At 47.3% G+C, this 20,057-nt stretch overlaps 1 protein-coding gene across 2 annotated transcripts in view; it reads right to left on the bottom strand.

The window, feature by feature from the left end:
• The window catches only part of PIEZO1 (piezo type mechanosensitive ion channel component 1 (Er blood group)), a 120,603-nt gene that overhangs the window by 60,063 nt on the left and 40,483 nt on the right, over positions 1-20,057 (bottom strand). For both annotated transcript variants that reach the window (XM_035117666.3, XM_035117665.3), the window contains exons 2-3: positions 6,353-6,448; positions 31-153 (exon numbers count right to left, since the gene is read on the bottom strand). In XM_035117666.3, the coding sequence (XP_034973557.3) occupies positions 31-153; positions 6,353-6,448 (219 nt within the window). The remainder of the gene's footprint in view (positions 1-30; positions 154-6,352; positions 6,449-20,057) is intronic.

Genomic DNA, 20,057 nt, shown 5'->3' with positions numbered 1-20,057 from the left:
AAGAGAAGCAGAAGGGAACAAGGTACTCACAATTGTGTCCCAGTAGCTGGTCCAAGGTGGGGATGGTGTACAGGCATATCTGGAAAACCAAATGGGCAAGGAGGAAAAGGATGCTGGTTCCCAAGAGGGCTCGGAGGAGACGCCCTGTGTGACCTGCAGGACAAAGTAGAAAAGCAAGAGCTATTTCAAAGTGCTCAGAAGCAATGGGTGTACATTATCAGGCAGATTTCTATGGGCATGCATTTGCCCATTGAGGATAACACTATGCATCTGTCAAAAAAAGAGAGGCTCTACTCCAAGCTTAAGGAATGCTTGCCCCTGTGGGGTAGTGTGGTGATAGTGGTTAAGAGTGGTAGACTTGTAATCTGGTGGACCGGGTTCACATCCCTGCTCCTCCACATGCAGCTGCTGGGTGACCTTGGGCTAGTCACACTTCTCTGAAGTCTCTCAGCCTCACTCACCTCACAGAGTGTTTGTTGTGGGGGAGGAAGGGAAAGGAGAATGTTAGCCGCTTTTAGACTCCTTCGGGTAGTGATAAAGCAGGATATCAAATCCAAACTCTTCTTCTCCTGATGTTGCTGGACCACAACTCTCTCATCATCCCTGGCCTGGAGCTGATGGAAGATGGAGTTCAGTAATATCAGGAGGGCAAAAGGTTTCCCACAACTGCTTTACTCCCTGACAGCTTAAACCACAATAAATCTGTTAGTCTTGAGGATGCCACAAAACTCTTGTTTTTCCTTTGAGGCCAGGTTCTCCTCCTTTAATCTGTCACACTGGCCTCAGCCAGGCATGTACACCTCATGACCTTCCAGGCTCAGCACAGCCTACCAACCATGTATGGCAGCCCTCCAGGGTCTTAATAAGCCTACTGCCTACTGTTTGCAATGACTGCCCAGGAGTGCGGACAGTTTGACGAGACCCTGGATAGGGTCGTAATAGGCTTGGAGGACGCTGAATCATGGAGACTTGGCCTACATGGAGCCAGGAGTTAAGCCTGCAGGGTCCACCCCACCGCGGCCGTCCCAAGAGGAGGAGGAGGGCATTTGATGTACAACGATGCAGCTCCTTGCAGCTCTGGCCAGGACCCCTCTGGGTTGCTGGCTGCTCACCTTGCAGCCCACAGCTGGAAAATTCCAACGAGATCTCTTGCAAGGAACGGCCAGAGTCAGATCTTCCACCAGATGCTGCTAAGCCCCCTGTGCTCCTCGCATACGCCTCATAAATCTAAGGACGCTGCCGGCAGGGGATGGGGCAGGAAGGCGGGGGAAGGCGCAAGGGGGTGGGGAGAGGAGAGCTCACATTTTCCTCTCCAGACTGGAAAAAAGAGAGAGAGAAGACTCTCCTTCAGCCATTCAGAGTATCCCTAGAGGGGACCACTGGCAGCTGCCCGAGAGGAGGGGAGCAGCCCTTCCAAAAAATCTTCACTTTCTTTCCTTCTTTTTTACCGTAAGTTTGCTTTCTAGCTCTTTCGAGGGAGGGAGTCTCAGATGGCATGAAAGCCATGAAATATTTAAACAGGTAGAGCCATTAGTGGTGGTTCCAGTTATGGATCTGTTCAATGTCGGAGAGGCAAGAGGCACAATGTAGGGCCACTGGAGAGGAGGGAGCAGAATAGAAAAAGGGTACGATGTGTGAAGGATTCCACCCTCGGTGAAGAACTGGCCTTGATGCCCTAATGGTATTCCCCTTCCTTCTAAGGCTACAAAACTCATACTTTAATTCTTCCACGTATAACGCTGGCTTATACCGAGACAAACCGTCGGTCCATCCTTCACCTGGTACAAAATGCAAGCTACCCAGGAGATCCAAACACATTGCATCAACTGGATTTGCACAAACTCTTAATGAAGAATAAGATTTCTGACCACTTGCAAGAGGCATCACTTAATTTACAGTAATAAAGTCCAGAGACCAGCACACCCACCAGCCATACATTGCAGGGGATTAAGAACTACGCCATATAGACAGTTTATCTCCCCTGCTACCTTAAGCCTGCTTGGATGAGAATTTCTTCCCAGTGCTTCTGGACTGTAATGTATTTAGTGTCATTCTTTGGCCAACAGCACAGCTTTGCACCCCACCCCCCAAAGTTCAGTACTTTCAGCCCCATAACGACAAACAAATACAGTGCTCAAGATCTAGGCTAGGGGAACTTCTCTGCCACCAAATTTATTTGCTAGGAAGACCGTCATCACCATTCACACTGCAGGGCTAGTGGAGCAAAGCTTAGACATTGGCACTAGCAAAGAAATCAACACTCCTTAGCAGATAGATAGATAGAATCTCTTGTGTGCGTAACAAGATAGGAGGGTCCTTGGTGCCCCCAAAATTCACAGAGATTGTTTCGGCTAGACTTAGTATCCTGCCCCTAAAACATTAAACTGGGGCAATAGCCTGATAAGACTGCAAACTATCTTCCTCCCATTTTCTTTGCGACTTTCCCTCTTTTGTGTGGAAAGTGTGCACCTAGTTTGCAAACTTTGTTGTTTTATTTGATTTATATTCCATGCCTGTCGTAATTTTGAAATCTGCAATATACTGCACACAGCAGTATATTCAGCGTCTTGAACTTTTCCCACCCTGCATACGCCCCCTTGCCTTTCCAGGTACAGAAGTCCAGCTTCATTTTGAGGTCTCTTGGTTAATCATTTCACAGCCCAACAGCTATGAATAGAACAAAAACCAGGTTATAATTTTAAACACTGGCCTCACACGCCAGGGAGCAGCAGCATGACAAAACAACCACCAACCTGCCTGGACTGGGGAGAGGGGAGACCACAAAAGGAAGGAGACTTGAAGATGCCCTCTTTAGCACTATTCACACACACACAAACACACACACACACCACCACCACCACCACTTGTTCCTAACTATACTTTACCAGTGACAGAGAGAGGGAGAAAGCAGAACGGAACAGCAGTAAGAAGGAGGCTTGATGCTGAAATTGTCACAAAACAGGCAAAAAAAGACAGGACACCAGGATGTGCCGTACCGGATGGGCTGCCACATCTCAGTATATCTGCAGACACACTGGGCAAGTTCACCATAGTTTTATTGTTACGAGTCTAGCCTCCCCTCACCAGGCTCAGCCACAATGAGGAGCTTGGAAGCTGTCGTTTCCATTTTAGATTAATTGCGGTTTAGTGTCTCATCCCAAGCCTAAGCCTGTGAAACTTAACCACAGTTCTTGGAAACAAGCCAACTTCAAACCTCAGTTTATAAAAACTACTTGCTTTCACGAACCATAGTTAAATATTAAACAGTCTAGGGCGTGCAAGGAGGAGGGGGAGCAGGCAGGCAGGCCCAAAGAGGAAGGCCATGCTCATTCTCGTAGTGCTCAAGCCATGGTTTAGTGTTACGTCTGAATCCAGGCACTGTGACTGAAGCCACTGAAGCCTCTCTGCCCTCCTGTCAGTATCATGTGTAGAACTGTAAACATCCATTACCTAGTTGCCTTTGCCCCCCCCTTTAAGACACCACAGATAGGCAATGTAGTCATGTGGACTAGTAACTTTTGTGAACTTATTTGCAAACCTAGTTTGACGTGGTGTGTAGGTATGTGATGGAGATTGTTTTTTGGAGGGGGTGTCAAAGATATTCAAGCCTTTATAAAGGTCAGCTTTATCAGATTGCTACAATTTAGCACTTCCTAGGCAGCCAGCAAAAGAAATCTTTTTCAAGGATAGAAGAAACCTCTTAGTAAAATAGCCCCACCAGTTATGCGAGAACTAAATTGGTTAACTTCCCAGGGACAATCTGTACTGTTGATGTTAAGAAGTAACACTGAATTTATTTCAGGAAGGAAGGGGAGGTGAAGGCAAAATTAAAAGGATACAAAATGAAACTGGTAGATTCCTTTCACTGCTCCTTGGTTGCAGAGAACATTTTAATCCCAACGGAAAGGGCCAAAATAGATGTTTGAGGGCAATTTGAATGCTAGCTGTGGTTGCTGGGAGTTGTAATCCAAAGAAATCTGGAGGGCTCTTTTGAGCCCAAGGGGGAGCGGACTCTCTTTCTGTAGCAGGTAGGACCTTGGTGCGAACACAAAAAACTCCCAGATCTCAAGCATTCAGCAGGAGTTATACAGCTTTGATCAATGCTCGTGCACCCACACACAGAGAGAGGGGGGGGGGCAGGCAGGCAGGCTCTGTAGGAGCCCCTGGCACCACCAAAGTGTTCTTTAAAAGGCTTTTCTTTTCAAACCCTGCCCAGGCTTTGCCTGATGCATAACTTTAGAAACTGTTTTTATGTCCTTTTAATCCTCTAAATTTCTGTCATATTTACGTTTATACATTTTTATTTATTTTTATACTGCCGTTTCACTGTTTTAGGTTGAGTTCCTGTTTTACTGTTTGCATGATAAATTATTTCCTTCTTGGACTGTACACACACCTAGATATCTTTGAAATATTAAGCAGTTTATAAATGCTTTTAAATAAATAAAAACAAATAAAAGCAGTTAAGCAGTCCCAGGGGACAAGTCTACCACTTGTCTTCAAGAAGCTCAAATGGATATTGTCAGACATAAGCAGTTATCCTTTTCCTTCCAGGACGGCATTAGAGGACTCCAAGGCCATCTCCTTCAACCTTGAGACCACAGCATGGCCTAGGTGTTGACTGTGATGAACAGAGAGCAAACACCTCCAGATTAATATTTATTTATTTATTCATTTATTCATTTATTCATTCCCTGCTCATCTGGCTGAGTTTCCCCAGCCACTCTGGGCGGCTTCCAACACCCAAGTTAACACCCAAGTTAATCCCGTGTGTTGGCCATGTTAAGTCTTGCCCCTGTGACCTCTCTCTGAGCCTTTGCCCACCTGGGCGCCAAGCCAGTTAGTTTTCCATTTGTTTTGTGAAGTTGCTGGTGACTGTTCTCTTCCCAGCTTTCACTCAGCGGTTGCCTTCTATTATTATTATTATTATTATTATTATTATTATTGTTATTATTATTATTTTAAAAATAGGAAGGGATGTGGGGGATAGCCCAGAGGATGTGGGGGATAGCCCAGGGATGTGGGGGATAGCCCAGAGCATACATTTAAAGAACTTGGCTCCCCCCAAAGAATCCTGAGAACTGTAGCTTACCCCTTGCAGAGCTACACTTCCCAGTGCCTTGAACAAACTACAGTTCCCAAGATTCTTGGGGAGGGGTGCTTTAAATGTACAGGTGTTCACAGTCTGACATTTGGGCAGAGCTTGCCCCCCAATCCTCCCGCTTGCTTCAGATAAGAAGCATGACTGCCTTCCAGGTTTATACGAGTGTGCATGTCCTGCCGTGCGTCAGCTGGGTGGTCAGAGTGCTCCTGATGCCTCCCAATAAAAGCAGTCACCAGGCAGGGCAGGGCAAAACAGCCCTATCCTTCCAAACAGGAAGGGTTTATTACATTGGCTATCAGAGACCGGAGATGGCTGAGGCACACAGCCAGGGGCTGGCTGGGGAGTGGCTGAGCACACAGCCAAAGGGTACAGATGCTCAGAGCCCCTTGGGGTGTGCTTCTTGGGGAGGAAAGCAAAGCCTTCCTATTGGAGAGAGGGGAGGTGAAGGGTGGACACTGAAACTAGGGAGATTAACCCTACCAGGTCCTGTCACAAGCAACAGAGGGACGGCAGGAGGCTGGAGCTAGGCGGGGGGATCTTGTGCCTCTCCCTCCCCCCACAAAGCTGTGCAGCAGCTTCTCCTACACTTTTATCTGCTGCAGCATCTGGTGAGGAGACCAACTGAGAATAGGCCAAGCTGAGCTGAGCCAGATCGGAAATGCAAAGCCAGGGGATCCACAGTCATATGTGCGGCTGTTTGGAAATCCATGTTCGGATCCATGCGCCTCGTTGTTAAATGGCTTAATTCATTTAAGGAAATTGCCTCTGCAAGATGTGGTGAAGGGCAGAGCCCCTGTTCTGCATGCACAGAGCCCCACGTTCAATCCCTGGCATCTCCAAGTAGCTAGAATGGCAAAGACCCCCGACTGAAGGCCTTTTCTTAAAAAAATGGTTGAACTAATCTAAGGCATTTGCAGCTTCAAGAAGTGATGAAGGGCCACAGCTCAGTGGCAGACCACAAACTTTGGTCGCAGCCAAGGTGGTGTAGCGGTTAGAGTGTCAGACTAGGGTCTGGGAGACATGTCGTTTGTTCCAATTTAGCGCTAAAGAACGGGTTTTCTGAGAGAAAGCAGTGAGGCAAAGGCAAAGCTGCTTGGACCTGTGCCTAGAACACATGGGACAAGGGGAAAACTGATTGGACCTGTACTTTCTATGCACAGGACGGGGGGAGTGTGGAAGAGCCCCATGTTGGGAATGGAAGATCCTTCATTCTTCCACAGGGGAAAAAAAAGGTGGAAAAACACTTACCTTTAATGGTATATTCCGTAGGGCCCAGGAACCACGGCAAAAGCAGGAGGTAGAGAAGGTACACTAGGGAGAGGCTGTTGAACCGGAACAGGCATGCTGGAGAGGAGGGGAAAGAGAGAAAAAGACAGAATTAGCACAGGTTTGGCTGCTTCTGAACACATCTCTTGTGGAAGATGGATAACATATGCTACATGTTACATTGCTTACCAGATGGACATGCAAATATAGGAAGCTACTGCTTGTTGTTGTTGTTGTTGTTGTTGTTGTTGTTGTTGTTAATATTAATATTATTATATTTATTACCTACCCTTCTCCAGCAGGTCTCGTGGTGGGTTACAATGGTTATAAATTCAATAGAGTTTTAATCCTATCAATGTCTAATTGTATTTTAATGATCAATTTTTCTGTTTTTAGCAGTTCCTATTTTTATTTGTAAGCCGCCTTGAATCCCGGCAAGGAAAAAGGCGGAGTATAAATAAATATAACAACAACAGTTTTTAAAAATGAATCACATCCACAGGAATAGGCTGTGTCCTAAAAATATATACATCTCAGATGTCACAGGCCATGGTAAAGAGGTGTGTTTTCAGCATTTTTGGAAAGCTGTATAGTGAAGGTGCCAGACACACCTCTGCGGGGTGGAAATTCTACAATTTAGGGGCTGCCAAAGAGAATGCCCTTGCTATTGCCCAGACTCCCCTAATTTCTGAGGGAGGCCGAACAACCAAGAAGGCTCCTTCCACTGATCTTAACACCCAAAAGGGCCTGCAGAGAAACAGGCAGGCAGCACAATTAAAAGTGAATGAAAGGGGTTGTCTCTAAATTTTACTCAGAGTAGACCCATCAAAATTAATGGACTTATGTTAGCCATGTCATGAATACATCCCTAAGGTCTTTAGTGCAAGAAAGTCACTTGAAACAGCTCGCCCTGCCCCCCAAATGGTCTTCTTGCAGTTTGGGAAGTGTTGCGAAAATGCACCAAAAACTGTGGGATCAAGGAATGACTAACAGGAACACCCCACAAACAAATCAGGATGAATGCTTATTGCCATATGCAACCTTCATATAAACAAATCTGAACAAATGCTCAACAATGACCGGGCATCATCTAACCACTCTGTAAACGTCACGCAGGCAGAACAGGATGGATGATGAATAAACTGGCTGTTTGGGCTTCAGCCACAATGAGCACAAATGGGGGGGGGACTGGAGCAAGGAAAGAGGGAGATTCCTAAAAGCACAACAAATGCTTGCTTGGATTTTTCCAGGTTCTTTTCTTTTATGTCTTTCCATCCCTCTCCACAGGATCACAGGAGGCAAGCTCACGGGAAAGGACTGAATCCTGCCAAGCTGCCCAAACAAGCTGTCATTTTCCTGGGTCAGACATTGATCAGCCGTTGCTGAACCACCCAGCAGGGCTGGCAGAGAACAGAGAGGCCACAGATGTTTCCCTCTGGATGGCTCCGAGTAAAAGGAAAGATGGTTAAGAAATCTGAGCAGAAGCCAAGCCCACAGAGGCGAGAGCTATCTAGGGTCAAAGCACTCTCCGGAGTTGGCCAGCATCGCCCAAGAAAAACGGAACAACACAGATGTGATCAAAGAAGACCCACACACAAGAACATGGCTAGTCATGCTGGATCAGGCTGCAAAGTCCATCTAGTTTAGGGTCCCTTTCTGACAGTGGCTAGTCATAGGCTTCCTAGGAAGCCCACAGAGAGCGCATGAAAGAAATAGCCCTCTGCTGCTGATTGCCCCCACCGCCAGCAACTGGGAGTCATGGATATACTATAATAATAATAATAAACATTTAAAGTGTTCTTAAACAAGTCAGGATCTTTAAATGAAAAGGTATGTGGCCCTCCACTTAGGATATACTGCTGGAGATGATGTTGGCTAGGTCCCTACCATATATATTTTGCACCAAAGACCTTTTTTTTCTCTCTCAAGCTTTTTGGTAACATTTTAATCTTGCTAATTGTTTCATGCTACTTTTGTGAGTCTGTAGCCTTTAAGTTTATTAAGCTTTGTTTGCATTTACACTCATAATTACTTCTTTCTTTTGAACCGCTTACATTAAATAACTAAAAATGTGGTTTAGATTCAAAGGCTTCAGTCCTCTACACCCACTAGCAGGGACAGAGGACTGTAGGGCACAGCTGGACTTCCTTCACAGGTAAACATGCACAGGATTGAGCCAAAATAGTGCAGTCCTATGTGCTCTTACCTCTTTGTAAACCCTCACTGAATACAGTGGGATTACTACCACTGAACATGAAGGTTCCATTTAGCTAAAAGAGCCAGTGGTCACAGAAAAATGGGGCTTGTGGGCTTAGAATCATAGCATTGTAGAGTTGGAAGGGACCGTGAGGATCATCTAGTCCAACCCCCTGCAATGTAGGGATCTTTTGTCCCACGTGGGGCTTGAACCCACAATCCTGAGAGATTCAGCTCTACCAACTGAGCTACTCTTCCTGTAGGGAAGCTGGGTGGCCATCATAGCTGCCAAGTTATCCCTTTTTTAAAGGGATTTTCCCTTATGCTGAATAGGCTTCCTCACGAGAAAAGGGAAAACTTGGCAGCTATGGTGGCCATGGTGAGAACAGGAGGCTGAACTAGTCAGGCCTTTGATTTGTTCCAGCAGGGCTCTTCTTATGTTCTGCAACAAAATGTTGCAGTGTGGAGTACTTGTGTTTAGGATTCCACCCCAGTCATCCCTCTCCTCCTCCACTACCCAGTATTCCATTCCCCCCCATCCCACAACAGTCAGGATTCTGTGCCTACTGAGCATGCTGATGGGCAGTTTGGGTGGCATTTCACCCCTTTAGGGATTCCCCCTGCCACAGGGTATTCCCCCCCAAAAAAAAACCACACATGAGCTTGCTATTTTCCCTTCTCAAACAGGTATGGCTCACCTGTGCCATTGAACTCACTTGCCCCACACAGGGATGACAAGAGTTAGAGAAGAATTGCTGTGGGGCCGCAGGCAGAGGCGGAGCTACCTGCTCCGGCACCGAGTGGCACACATGCTGTGCACCCAGGGGCGGGGCCATGGGGGCGGGGTGAATGTCCCAGGTGGGCGCCGCGGCGAGCGTCCCAGGGGGCGAGACTGCTTCCTGGTGGGGTGCTTCCTGGGGGGGGGAGCCACGCTGCTTTGCCAGCAGCCTTCCTCCCTTCCCTCTTACTTTTGACAGCTCGGGGGAGGCTCCCCCCCCAAGGAAGCAGCCTTGCGACTCCCAAGCCTCCCCTGAGCTTCAAAACGAAGGGGGAAGGGTGGGGGAAGGCAGCCAGCAAGGTGGCACAGCTCTGCCCCTTCCCCCAACGGCTCAGGGTAGGCGGAGTCACAGGTGGGGGACACGCCAAATGTCACCCCCCTCAGTGATGACACCTGGGGTGGGGCACCCCCCACAGCACCCCCCTTCCTTCACCCCTAGCCTCAGGTTCCCTATCCTTTCTCCAGGTCTGAGGTGGGTCCAGGTATAGGAACCTATGCCGCCCTCCCAATAGTACTGTCTACCATCTGCCCCAGCCAGCATGGCTAATAGTCAGAAATGGCAGGTCTTGTAGTTCAGCAACACCCCAAGGGCCACAGACTTCCAGTCCTGCTCTTGTTTCTGTGGTTGCCCGATTAGCACATATAATGATAGATTTGTCTATCCTTCAATTTGTCTAACCCCCTTTTAAAAAGTAGTGAAGCCAGCGGCCAGCACCACTTCCTGTGGCAGTTGGGCTAATTATGTGTTTGTGAAAAACAAAAGCTTTATTTTGTCTATCCTGAGTCCACGGCCAATTTGCTTTGCTGGATGAATCAGAGTTCATGTAATGTGATGCAACTTTTTCTAGCCTACGACACTTTTAGACAGTAACTGGTATACTGTGGCATGATGTTTTGTTGAGATTCTGCTATGTGGAGCAGCAAATGTACCCTCACCCGCCGGTTCTGTCAACTGAGGCACACAATACGCGAAGACTAGTCAAGGTATTTTGGAGCCTGAATGGGAAAGCACCACCGATACCTCGCCTCAAAAAAGGATATGGTAGAACAATTCCCCCATGAGCAAAGCATTTGGGGCTTTTTAGTTTAGAGAAAAGGCAACTGAGAAGTGGCATGGTAGAAGTGTATAAAATTGTGCCTGGTGCAGAGAAAATGGAGAGAAATCATCATCTCTCATAATACTAGAACCATGTTGTGAACCGTCCTGAGATCTACAGATGAAGGGCAAGATAGAAATTTAGTAATATGTTTTTTTTAATAAACTCAGGGCTATCTAATGAAGCTGATTGTTAGAAGATTAAGGACAGACAAAAGATAGTACTTCTTCGTGCAACACATATTTAAACTGTGGAATTTGCTTCCACAAGAGCTAGTGAAGGTCACAAACAGGAAAGGCATTACTGGCCCCAACAACATCCAACATACCATCTCAGGACTATTTAATTGCTCATCTTCTAACATTGTGTATGCCATCAAATGCCAACGGTGCCCTTCAGCTCTCTATATTGGACAAACAGGCCAAACCCTACGCCAAAGGATAAATGGACATAAATCTGACATCAGGAACCATAAGACTGAAAAACCAGTAGGAGAACACTTCAATCTCCCAGGACATTCTATACAAGATCTCAAAGCAGCTGTTTTATTACAGAGAAATTTCAGGAACAGACTGGAAAGAGAAGTTGCTGAATTGGAAATCATTACCAAGCTTAAAACCATGGAAGCACCTGGGATGAATAGAGACATCGGATTCTTATCTCATTATGCATGATCAAGCTTTCTTTAGCACCTCAGCCCAGGACTAATTGCAGCCATCAGCAGCCATTAACAGCCATCTACAGGTTTACCACTCCCATCAGCCCATCACCCATTCCCACCCACCCCCACCACCCTCTGTATATATATATAGGGTCTGACACTTCTGTTTCTAGTGTATCTGAAGAAGTGTGCATGCACACGAAAGCTCATACCAAAATATAAACTTAGTTGGTCTTTAAGGTGCTACTGAAGGAATTTTTTTATTTTGCTTCGACTCAGACCAACATGGCTACCTACCTGTAACTAGGAAAGGCATTAATGGAGGATTAGACAAATTCAGGGAGTGTAAGGCAATGAATGGCTAACCCCAAGGGTTGTGTTCCACCTCCACAGTTAGAGTCAGTATGCTTGTGAATACCATTTGCTGGAAACCGCAGAAAGAGAGAATGTAGCTCTGTGAGGGGAACAGGGGTCTCCTAACATCTCTCAGCACCCTCAACAAACTACAGTTCCCAGGATTCTTTGGGGGAGAAGCTATGGCTGTTTAAAATGGGATGATACTGCTTCAAATGACCAGTGCAGATGGGGCTGCAGTGTTACACTCCTCACTGTATTCTAATTCTGGAGCTGCTGGTTTCAACTGTCCCTGCTATGGTTTTCTTGTTTGTTTTATTTAAATATAGCAGTCGGAGATAAAACATTCATGGGGACTGAAATGTTCCCTGCACTGCTTAATATGCATTTCCTTGTTGAAAAACAAAACAAAACAAAACCAGGAATTGGGGTGGTGAGAGTGCGAGAGAGAAGAAAAGAGGCATGTTCAAGGAGGCAGCTGAAATAAGAGTGCATCCAGAGGACAGTTTGGGAGGCAAATGGGCAAAGATCCAGACTATGCCCACTACTGGGCAGACTGTCAATTCCACACCCCTCTGGTTCCACCCCACTGAAGACAGTTGCTATGAGGAACTGCTGAAAAGATGCATTCATTTTTTTAGGTAGCTGCTTTGCCTGTTTCTCACATTTTGGGTGCAGCAAACAGATGTGGGGACACCGCCACCCAGACATGGCTCAGCTGCAGGGATCAGCCTTGCTATATATAAATCGCTCTGGTTGACTACATCCAGAGTGGCAGTTTTTTCCATCCCCTCCAAGGCGGAGTTGCCCCAGTGTGGGGGTACTTTCAGACTGAGAGATTCAATCACACACTGGCATATTTTGTACCACCTCCAAAGGTCCTTTTATTGCTCATTTACAATGATTTGTGCTCATGATAGTATTGGGTCGGTTATACGCAATCCTGATCTCAATACTGTAGCCACATGCAAATGCTTTGGGGTAGACATTACACTTCATTTCCAATCAGTCCATGGGCATAGAGATTTGATGAGCTGGTCTGTCTGTCTGTCTGTCTGTCTGTCTGTCTGTCTGTCTTCTGCCACATGTCTCTCATGTGTCTCTTCCTGCAAGAGTGTAGGGTGACCACATCCACTGCTGGCATGCAGCACACACACACACCCTGCAGGGTTGGCCAAGGGTGTATGCAGCCCTCAGGCTAAGAAAAGTGTGCGCACACATACACAGAGGGAGGTTTTGCAGCCTGTGCTGTTTTGCTTCATGGGCTCGGCTCACCTTTCTGACTTTCTATGAACAAATCGCTTTGGAAACCCACAATGAAGGTGAAAGTGAACCAAAGGCAAGTGGCAGGGTGGGGAGGAGATCACTTTTCAAAACAGAGAGGGAAGGAAATTAGCCTTCCAGTAAGACGTCTCTCGAAAGGGAGAGCAGCAGACATGACTACAGTGCCCTTGCTTGTCCTTTCAAAGGCCAAAACCCCTGGGCTGAGTTCTGCTATCAAACCTCTCCTGCCAAGCAGACCACCAGCATGAGCTGCATGTGAACAGCAGGTGCCACATGGTGTTCAAACACCCCCTTAAAAAAAGGGGTACGCACAAGGACATGACCTAAGAAAAGCTGCCCCTTCTTCCCCAGGGGCTCCTAGCAATGGTTCTTTACTAAAGCTTTGCAGAGCCAGACTTCCCCTCCCCTCAGCCCAATTTCCACTAATGCAACCACTTAAGAAAACAAACTGTAATCACTTGAAAAGAGAACATGTCAGATTTCCCCCTCCTTCCCTCCCTCCCTTTTTCCTCCACCACCCCCTCCCACCTTTCCCATCAGCTCCTCCAACATAAGATTGCACAACTCTAAATGCACCAAAGAAGATGGGTTTTTTGGGTCCGTCTCCCTTTTCCCGTTCCAACCAGCCAGCTGCCAGCTCTTTACACCAGAAAAAAACAAAACAAGCAGAAGGGGGTAAACTGCAGCGTGTGTTGTTTCTGGACAAAAAAAAAATCCATTGTAACGCTAAAAGTGAACAGGAAGAGGGAGGAGGAGGTTGGAGGCAGGGATCAGAGTTTCAGCCAGAAAAGGGGTGGGGGGGGGAAGGATTTTTTTTGCAAAATTGTAGTGTGTCTGTTCACTTAAGCAATAGGCTCCAACCCACTGGGCTTCCCCCCCACTGCACCCTGAAATAGCTGTCCACATTCTCCCAGAATGAAGAAACATTCGCCAGGCGAAAGGGGCGGGATGAGGAATAAGAGCAAATGGAAAGCGACTGGGACTGTCACCCCTTCTTTGCTCCTCTGGCCTTTCAGCAAGTCCTCTGGAACTGACTCCACATGGCTGGAACAATGCCAGCTCCTTATTCTTTTGATTTAGCACTGTCATCACATCACATTGCTAGTATGTCCCCATTCAAAGACAAGAGCACACATGTAGCAGCAGTGGCTGAGTTCAGTCAGGCTGACTCTCACCCACCAGGTGGCCTGAGTGAGGTGTGCAACAGGTTTGTTCTGAAGATTACAGCCAGATAATGTGTGCAAAATGCTTCTGATATTCACAAGAGCAATCTAAATACTGTGCCGGGTATTATCAGCATTCCAACATTCAGTTTGCACATGACAAAGGTGGTGATGGTGGGTGGAGAAACACAGCTATATTGCCATTTCCTCTCATTCTAAGCTCCAAAGCAAGCCGCTTGTCTGCATTGCTCGCCTGCCTGTCTCCTCCCTCCACTATAAGGATCTCCTCCCATTCACAAAGGCAAAAGGATTGTTTTCTGTTTAGGCGAAGGAAAGAAGGGAGGGAGGGAGGGATGGGAACCTGACATCCCCTCCTACATACCCCACCCTGTGCCAGAAAAAAGTGAAGTCTCCAAAGCAAGATGGGTTTGAAGTGAACAGCTCCCACAAGTGCTGTTCCCCTACCTTGTGTCTTTGATCCACCAGTCCCAGCCAGCATGAGAGGTGCAGGTGGGAGCTAATAAGTATTAGTATTTTTATTATTTTATTATTTATACCCCGCCCATCTGGCTGGGTTTCCCCAGCCACTCTGGGTAGCTTCCACCAGAATATAAAAACATAATAAAATATCAAACGTTAAAAACTTCCCGATACAGGAAGTATTCCAAGAAATCTGGAGGACACCAGGTGGAGGAGGGCTGTCTTTGAAACACCTTCCCTCTGTCTAAAAATACCAGCACTCTGTAGATGGGGAGCTCGCCTGCCCTTCTGTCTGGCCCAGAAGCTCCAGCTAGTGCAGAATGTGGCAGCCAGAGCAAGGGCGTACCCACCACGGGGCAAGTTAGGGCAGCTGCCCTACTCTAGAAGCCAGCTGCCCGCCCCCCCCCCAAGCTAAAAAGAAAGAAATCTCAATGCAAAAAGTGGGGTGCGCGGCCCCAGCCAGAAAGAAACAGACCAGCCCTCCCCCCTTTCCCCTTTCCATAACCCATCGCACTTTCTCCTCTCCCCCTCCCACTATCGAGCTGCAAAAGCGGTGGGGTGTAAACGTAAGAGACGGAGGGAAACAGCGCACCCGGGGGATGGGGCGAGCTGCCCAGAGGGGTGACCAGTGCCGTGGGCAGGGGGGCAGGAGGGGGCAATTGCCCCCCCAGAAGCAAAAGGCTAAGGGGCGCAGCGTGGCAGCCCCAGGCTCCGGCTCCCAGCGCAAAGCTCCAGAGGCGCGAGGGGAGCGTAAGCGGAGGAGCGCTAAGCGGGAGCGGGGAGTGTAAGTGGAGGAGGCAGCCACAGGCTCGCGTTCCCCGCGCACCTCTGGAGCTTCGCGCCGGGAACGGGAGCTTGGGGCCGCCTCCTCGGAAGACCTGGGAGGTGCGGAGGAGGCAGCCTCAGGCTTGCGTTCCCCGCGCGCCTCTGGAGCTTCGCGCCGGGAACAAGAGCCTGGGGCTGCCTCCTCAGAAGAGCTGGGAGGACGCAGGCCACGTAGCCCCGCCCATATTCCCACTGTGGCCCCTCCCCTCCCGCCCCTTGCCCCCGCCCCTTGCCCCCCCTAATTTTGATCCTGGGTACGCCCCTGAGCCAGAGCTGCTCGCAGGAGCAAGTTCCTGGCAACACATTACTCCTTTGCTGAGAGAACTGTGCTGGCTGCCAATTTGCTATCTGCCCAAGGTAATGGTTGTTGTGTTAATTCGCAAAGTTCTAAACAACTTGGACCCAAAGTCTCTTAACGACCACCTGATTCCTTCTGCTCCATCTTCATCACTGAGTTTTCCGATGGGGAACTTCTGGTGGTGCCAACAGCCTTTAATGGGGACCAAGCCCTGCCCTGTGGAACTCCTTGCCTGTAGAGTTTTGGTAGGAGTCATCCCTGTATTCTTTTGGATATCTTTTGAAAACTCTATTGTTCGGACAGGCCTCCGATTATTATTTTTAAACAACCAGTTTTTATTGCAAAAAAAACCCTACACAGCCAACCCTACCATTTAAGCTCACTCTCAGCCCCAGAGGAAAAAAAGGGCTGTATTCTAGCCCATTTGCAAAATCTTAGTTTAAGCATATGCAAACTTATAAATAACTTCCAGCAATTTAACTGTGTGCTAAACAATTATAAATTGTGCTGTTGGTGGAGGAAAGAAAAGGAGGAAATACAACAAGCAGGTTTTAAGGGAACTTACTGTGGGAATAATGCCAAGCAGGACAAAATTAAAGACTGAATTTGCGGTCCAGGTCCAAAAGATTTGCCTCATTTTTGTTTTAAACAGGGAAAGCTTTTAGGAAAAGAAATTCATCGATCAGCGTTTCAATATTTGGAGAAATCTTACAGATTTGAGAAGCCTGGGAGTTGAACTATCTTTTTAGCACTTTAGATATGTGACAGCCTCTCCTTCAATTGTAAGTTGTTGGTTTTTTTAATCATTAAAAAGCAAAGGAGGAAACTCAAAAGTGTTTTGTTCAGTGATGTGTTATGGCATGTGACTTTGGAATTATCACAGTTTGCAGGTCACAGCAGCAGCCCTCGGAACAAAAGCAAGAACTTGGGAATAGTTCTGCTGGATCAGGCCAAAGGCCCATCTAGTTCAGCTTCCTTTTCTCACCGTGATCAACCGGATGCCTCTGGGAAGCCCACAAGCAGGACATGATTGCAACAACATTCTCTGCACTTCTGCTCCCCGGCGCAAGGAATGAGATTTAAAGGATTGAGAAACGGGGAGTGTGAAACAATAATGAATGTATGCAGAGAAGCATTTCCATGTCTGACCTTCCGCCTGCACCTCTCACCCACATAAGCTTCATTTACCTGTTGACTATGCTGATTCTTTAGCACACACAGCCAGCCTCAGTAATAAGCAAGCTAAAGACCCGGCACACTTTGCCAGTATCTAAAAGGGCAAGCCTGCATTTGCTTTCTTCCAATCCTGGGTTGATGGCAAATGAAAACGGTGACAGCAGCTGTCAATAGTCTGACCCAGAGAATTAATTGTGGCTGTAAACAGATCAGAACCGGACAAGATAGCTGAGCTGGTAGAATCCTGTACCAAGTTGGAGCTGGGAGGGGCAGAAAATCCAGTGTCGTATGAATACCTGCATTTTCTGCTTATTTAAACAATGCCTCTGATGTGCATTGAGTTGCAAAAAAGAGGTAGGTCTCTGCTACAGGGAGTATCAATAAGAACATAAGAAGAGCCCTTCTGGATCAGGCCAAATTGGATGCAGTCTTACTGTGACCTCTGTGAAATCTGCAAGCAAGACCTGAGTGCAACAACACTCTCCCCTCCTGTGGTTTGCAGAAACTAGAATTCAAAATAATTACTGCCTGCTACCACGGAGGCAGAGCATTGCCATCATGGCTAGTAGCCACGGATAGTTTTAACTTCCAGGAATTTGTTCTATCTTCTTTCACTTCTGGCCTCTAAAAACTCCACATCCAACACTCTATTCCAACCTGCCCAATCAAGTGCCCTCCAGATGTTTTAGACCAGGGGTCGGCAACCTAAGGCCCATGGACCACAAGCGGCCCACGGGGTTGTTTAACTGGCCCATGAGCCAGACCCGAACCGAGCCGCCCGCTTGGCAAGTCCCCATGCACTGCACTAAACCGGCGCAGCGCAGGGACTCACTTCTGCAGCACCAGAAATCAAGTCTGCGCAAACGCAGACGCCAAAAATCACGGGCGCGCGATCCGGCCCACAGAGGGATCCCTGCTGGAGTGAACCGGCCCAGGTGAGGTAAACCTTCCTGACCCCTGTTTTAGACTATGTACAGCTGGAGTTCATTGGAGTTGTGACGTAAAATATCAGGAGATGGGGCACCAACTATAGGGGGCGCTGGGGGCCTGAGCAGCCACAAAAAATTGTTGTGGGCGCTGAGGATCCCCAACGCAACTTTTGGTGCCTCGTGAAGCACCAAAAGTCATGTCCAAGGCCTTGTAAGACCTCAGAGATGCTGACCTTCAGTTCCAAGGCTGGGGTGTGTGCTTGATGTCATGATGTCATGTTGCAATGTGACGTCATGACATCACGCACACTGGGCACCCATAACATGGGGCCCAATTCGGCTCCCCTGTCTGGAGAGCACTAGAGTGGCAAAGGCTACCATATGCAGCCTGTCTTGTTTTATTCCCCTCTTCAGTCCTTCTCCATCCCTAGAGCTCACGGTAAGCAGAGCAACAAAACTTTATTTTCTTTCTCACCTGGCCAATTCATAATAATGTTTTGTACAGCTTCTAGTGGTTTTCAGGGGCTTTGTAAATTATGGTTACTTTAGTTTCTGTTTGCTTTCATAACAGCTGATACGGCTGGTTTTTCTGAACAGATCGAAGAACCCAGATTTGGTGTGAGGGAGGGAGCTCACACAACAACTTATTGGCTTATTGCAATTACATGAATTTGTCTAATCCTCTTTTGAAGCCACCCAAGTTGGTGGCCATCACCACAGCTTGTGAGAGCAAATTCCATAGTTTTAACCACATGCTGTGTAAAGAATTACTTTTGTCTGTCCTGATTCAGTTTCAAGAAGAAGATCCCCGTGTGTGCAGATGGGCTGGAAATTCTGCCTCTGCGGCTCTCCTAACTATGTAGGGATTTTCTGTAGTGAGTGAAAAATGGAATGCGCTCTGAACTTAATCAGAGATGCTTCCATGTTATTTTTAAAATTATGATTTGTGTTTCCAGGGTTCTGGCATTGAAAACAGATGCCGTGGAGGAACCCTGGTGCAGAAATTATGCCTTACATGTGTAAAACTACTTTCCCTGCCACCAGTCAGTAACTGCAACTGTATGTACGGTAAGTGGGAGAAAGAACTGGTATGGTACAGCTTCTAAGCTGGATAAGAAGTGGCTCCAACGCGCAGTAAGAACTGCAGAAAGGGTAATCGGTGTTAGTCTGCCTCCAATAGAGACACTTTTAGCTTTTTTCCTTGTGCCATCAAATTGTTGAATCTGTAGTTGTGGGCGGAAGGGAGGCCAGTTGGTGGTATGGGGTCTTTTTCGCTGTGCTGTTGTATTGTGAGGGGAATACTGTTTGTATGAGGTATGTTTTTCTTTACATTGCAATGTAGTCATAGCAAAATTCCAAGTATGGTTGATACTTGGCCAATAAATTATTCTATTCTATTCTATTCTATTCTATTCTATTCTATTCTATTCTATTCTATTCTATTCTATTCTATTGATGGTCCCAGCCCAGACACTGAGATCCAGCACTGAGGACCTTCTGGCGGTTCCCTCATTGCGAGAAGTGAGGTTACAGGGAACCAGGCAGAGGGCCTTCTCGGTAGTGGCACCCGCCCTGTGGAACGCCCTCCCATCAGAAGTCAGAGAGATAAACAACTACCTGACATTTAGAAAATACCTAAAGGCAGCCCTGTTTAGGGAAGTTTTTAGTCTGTGATATTTTAATGTATTTTGATGTGTGTTGGAAGCCGTCCAGAGTGGCGGGGGAGACCCGGCCAGATGGGCAGGGTATAAATAATATATTATTATTAATTATTATTATTATTAATTTAGAAATCAGCACCAGGTCCACAGGCTCTCTGATGGACCAAACTACATGCACTCTTGCCACAGAGGATTCAGAGTCCAGCTGGCTCATCGCCTGACTGTAACTACTCTGTTGTGCAATCGCAAGATCAACTTTCCTCTTTGCTGGGGTTTATTTTTAGGCAAAAAAAAAAAACTAGTTTAATTTTGGGAGTGAAACCATCTGTCCAGCCCTGAACTTGGTGGAGGAATTTGGAGCAAGGGTGTGATGCAGCTCCTCAGGGCAATCTCCTGTGATAGCCATGAAACAGCTGCAACCCCGTGTGTCTGGAAATTTTATCTGCCCAGGCAGCTATCTGATCAGAAACGCCGCAAACACCAGACAACATGCCCAGAGAGACACAAAGGCAAGCTGTGGTAGATACCAGTCTAAGAGGTGCATGGGTAACCCTGTGCCCTAAATCTCTACTCAGCTTACACTGCCGTGTTTCCCTTTTACATATAAGAACCTACTGAATCAGACCAAGATCCGTTCATCTAGACCAGCATCCCACTTCCCATGGCGGTAGCTATTTTAGCCTTGGGAAGCCCACAGTAAGTCAATAGCTCTCTCTGGTTGCTGCTCCCCAGCAACTGGCATTCAAAGTTAAGCTGCATCTGATCCTGAAGGCTCCGCTTTGCTA

The sequence above is a fragment of the Zootoca vivipara genome, chromosome 6 (assembly GCF_965207765.1).
Source record: "Zootoca vivipara chromosome 6, rZooViv2.hap1.1, whole genome shotgun sequence".
NCBI classification, from domain to species: Eukaryota; Metazoa; Chordata; class Lepidosauria; order Squamata; family Lacertidae; genus Zootoca; species Zootoca vivipara.
The sequence above is the reverse complement of the archived record's forward strand: the minus strand, read 5'-3'. Positions and strand labels throughout refer to the sequence as shown.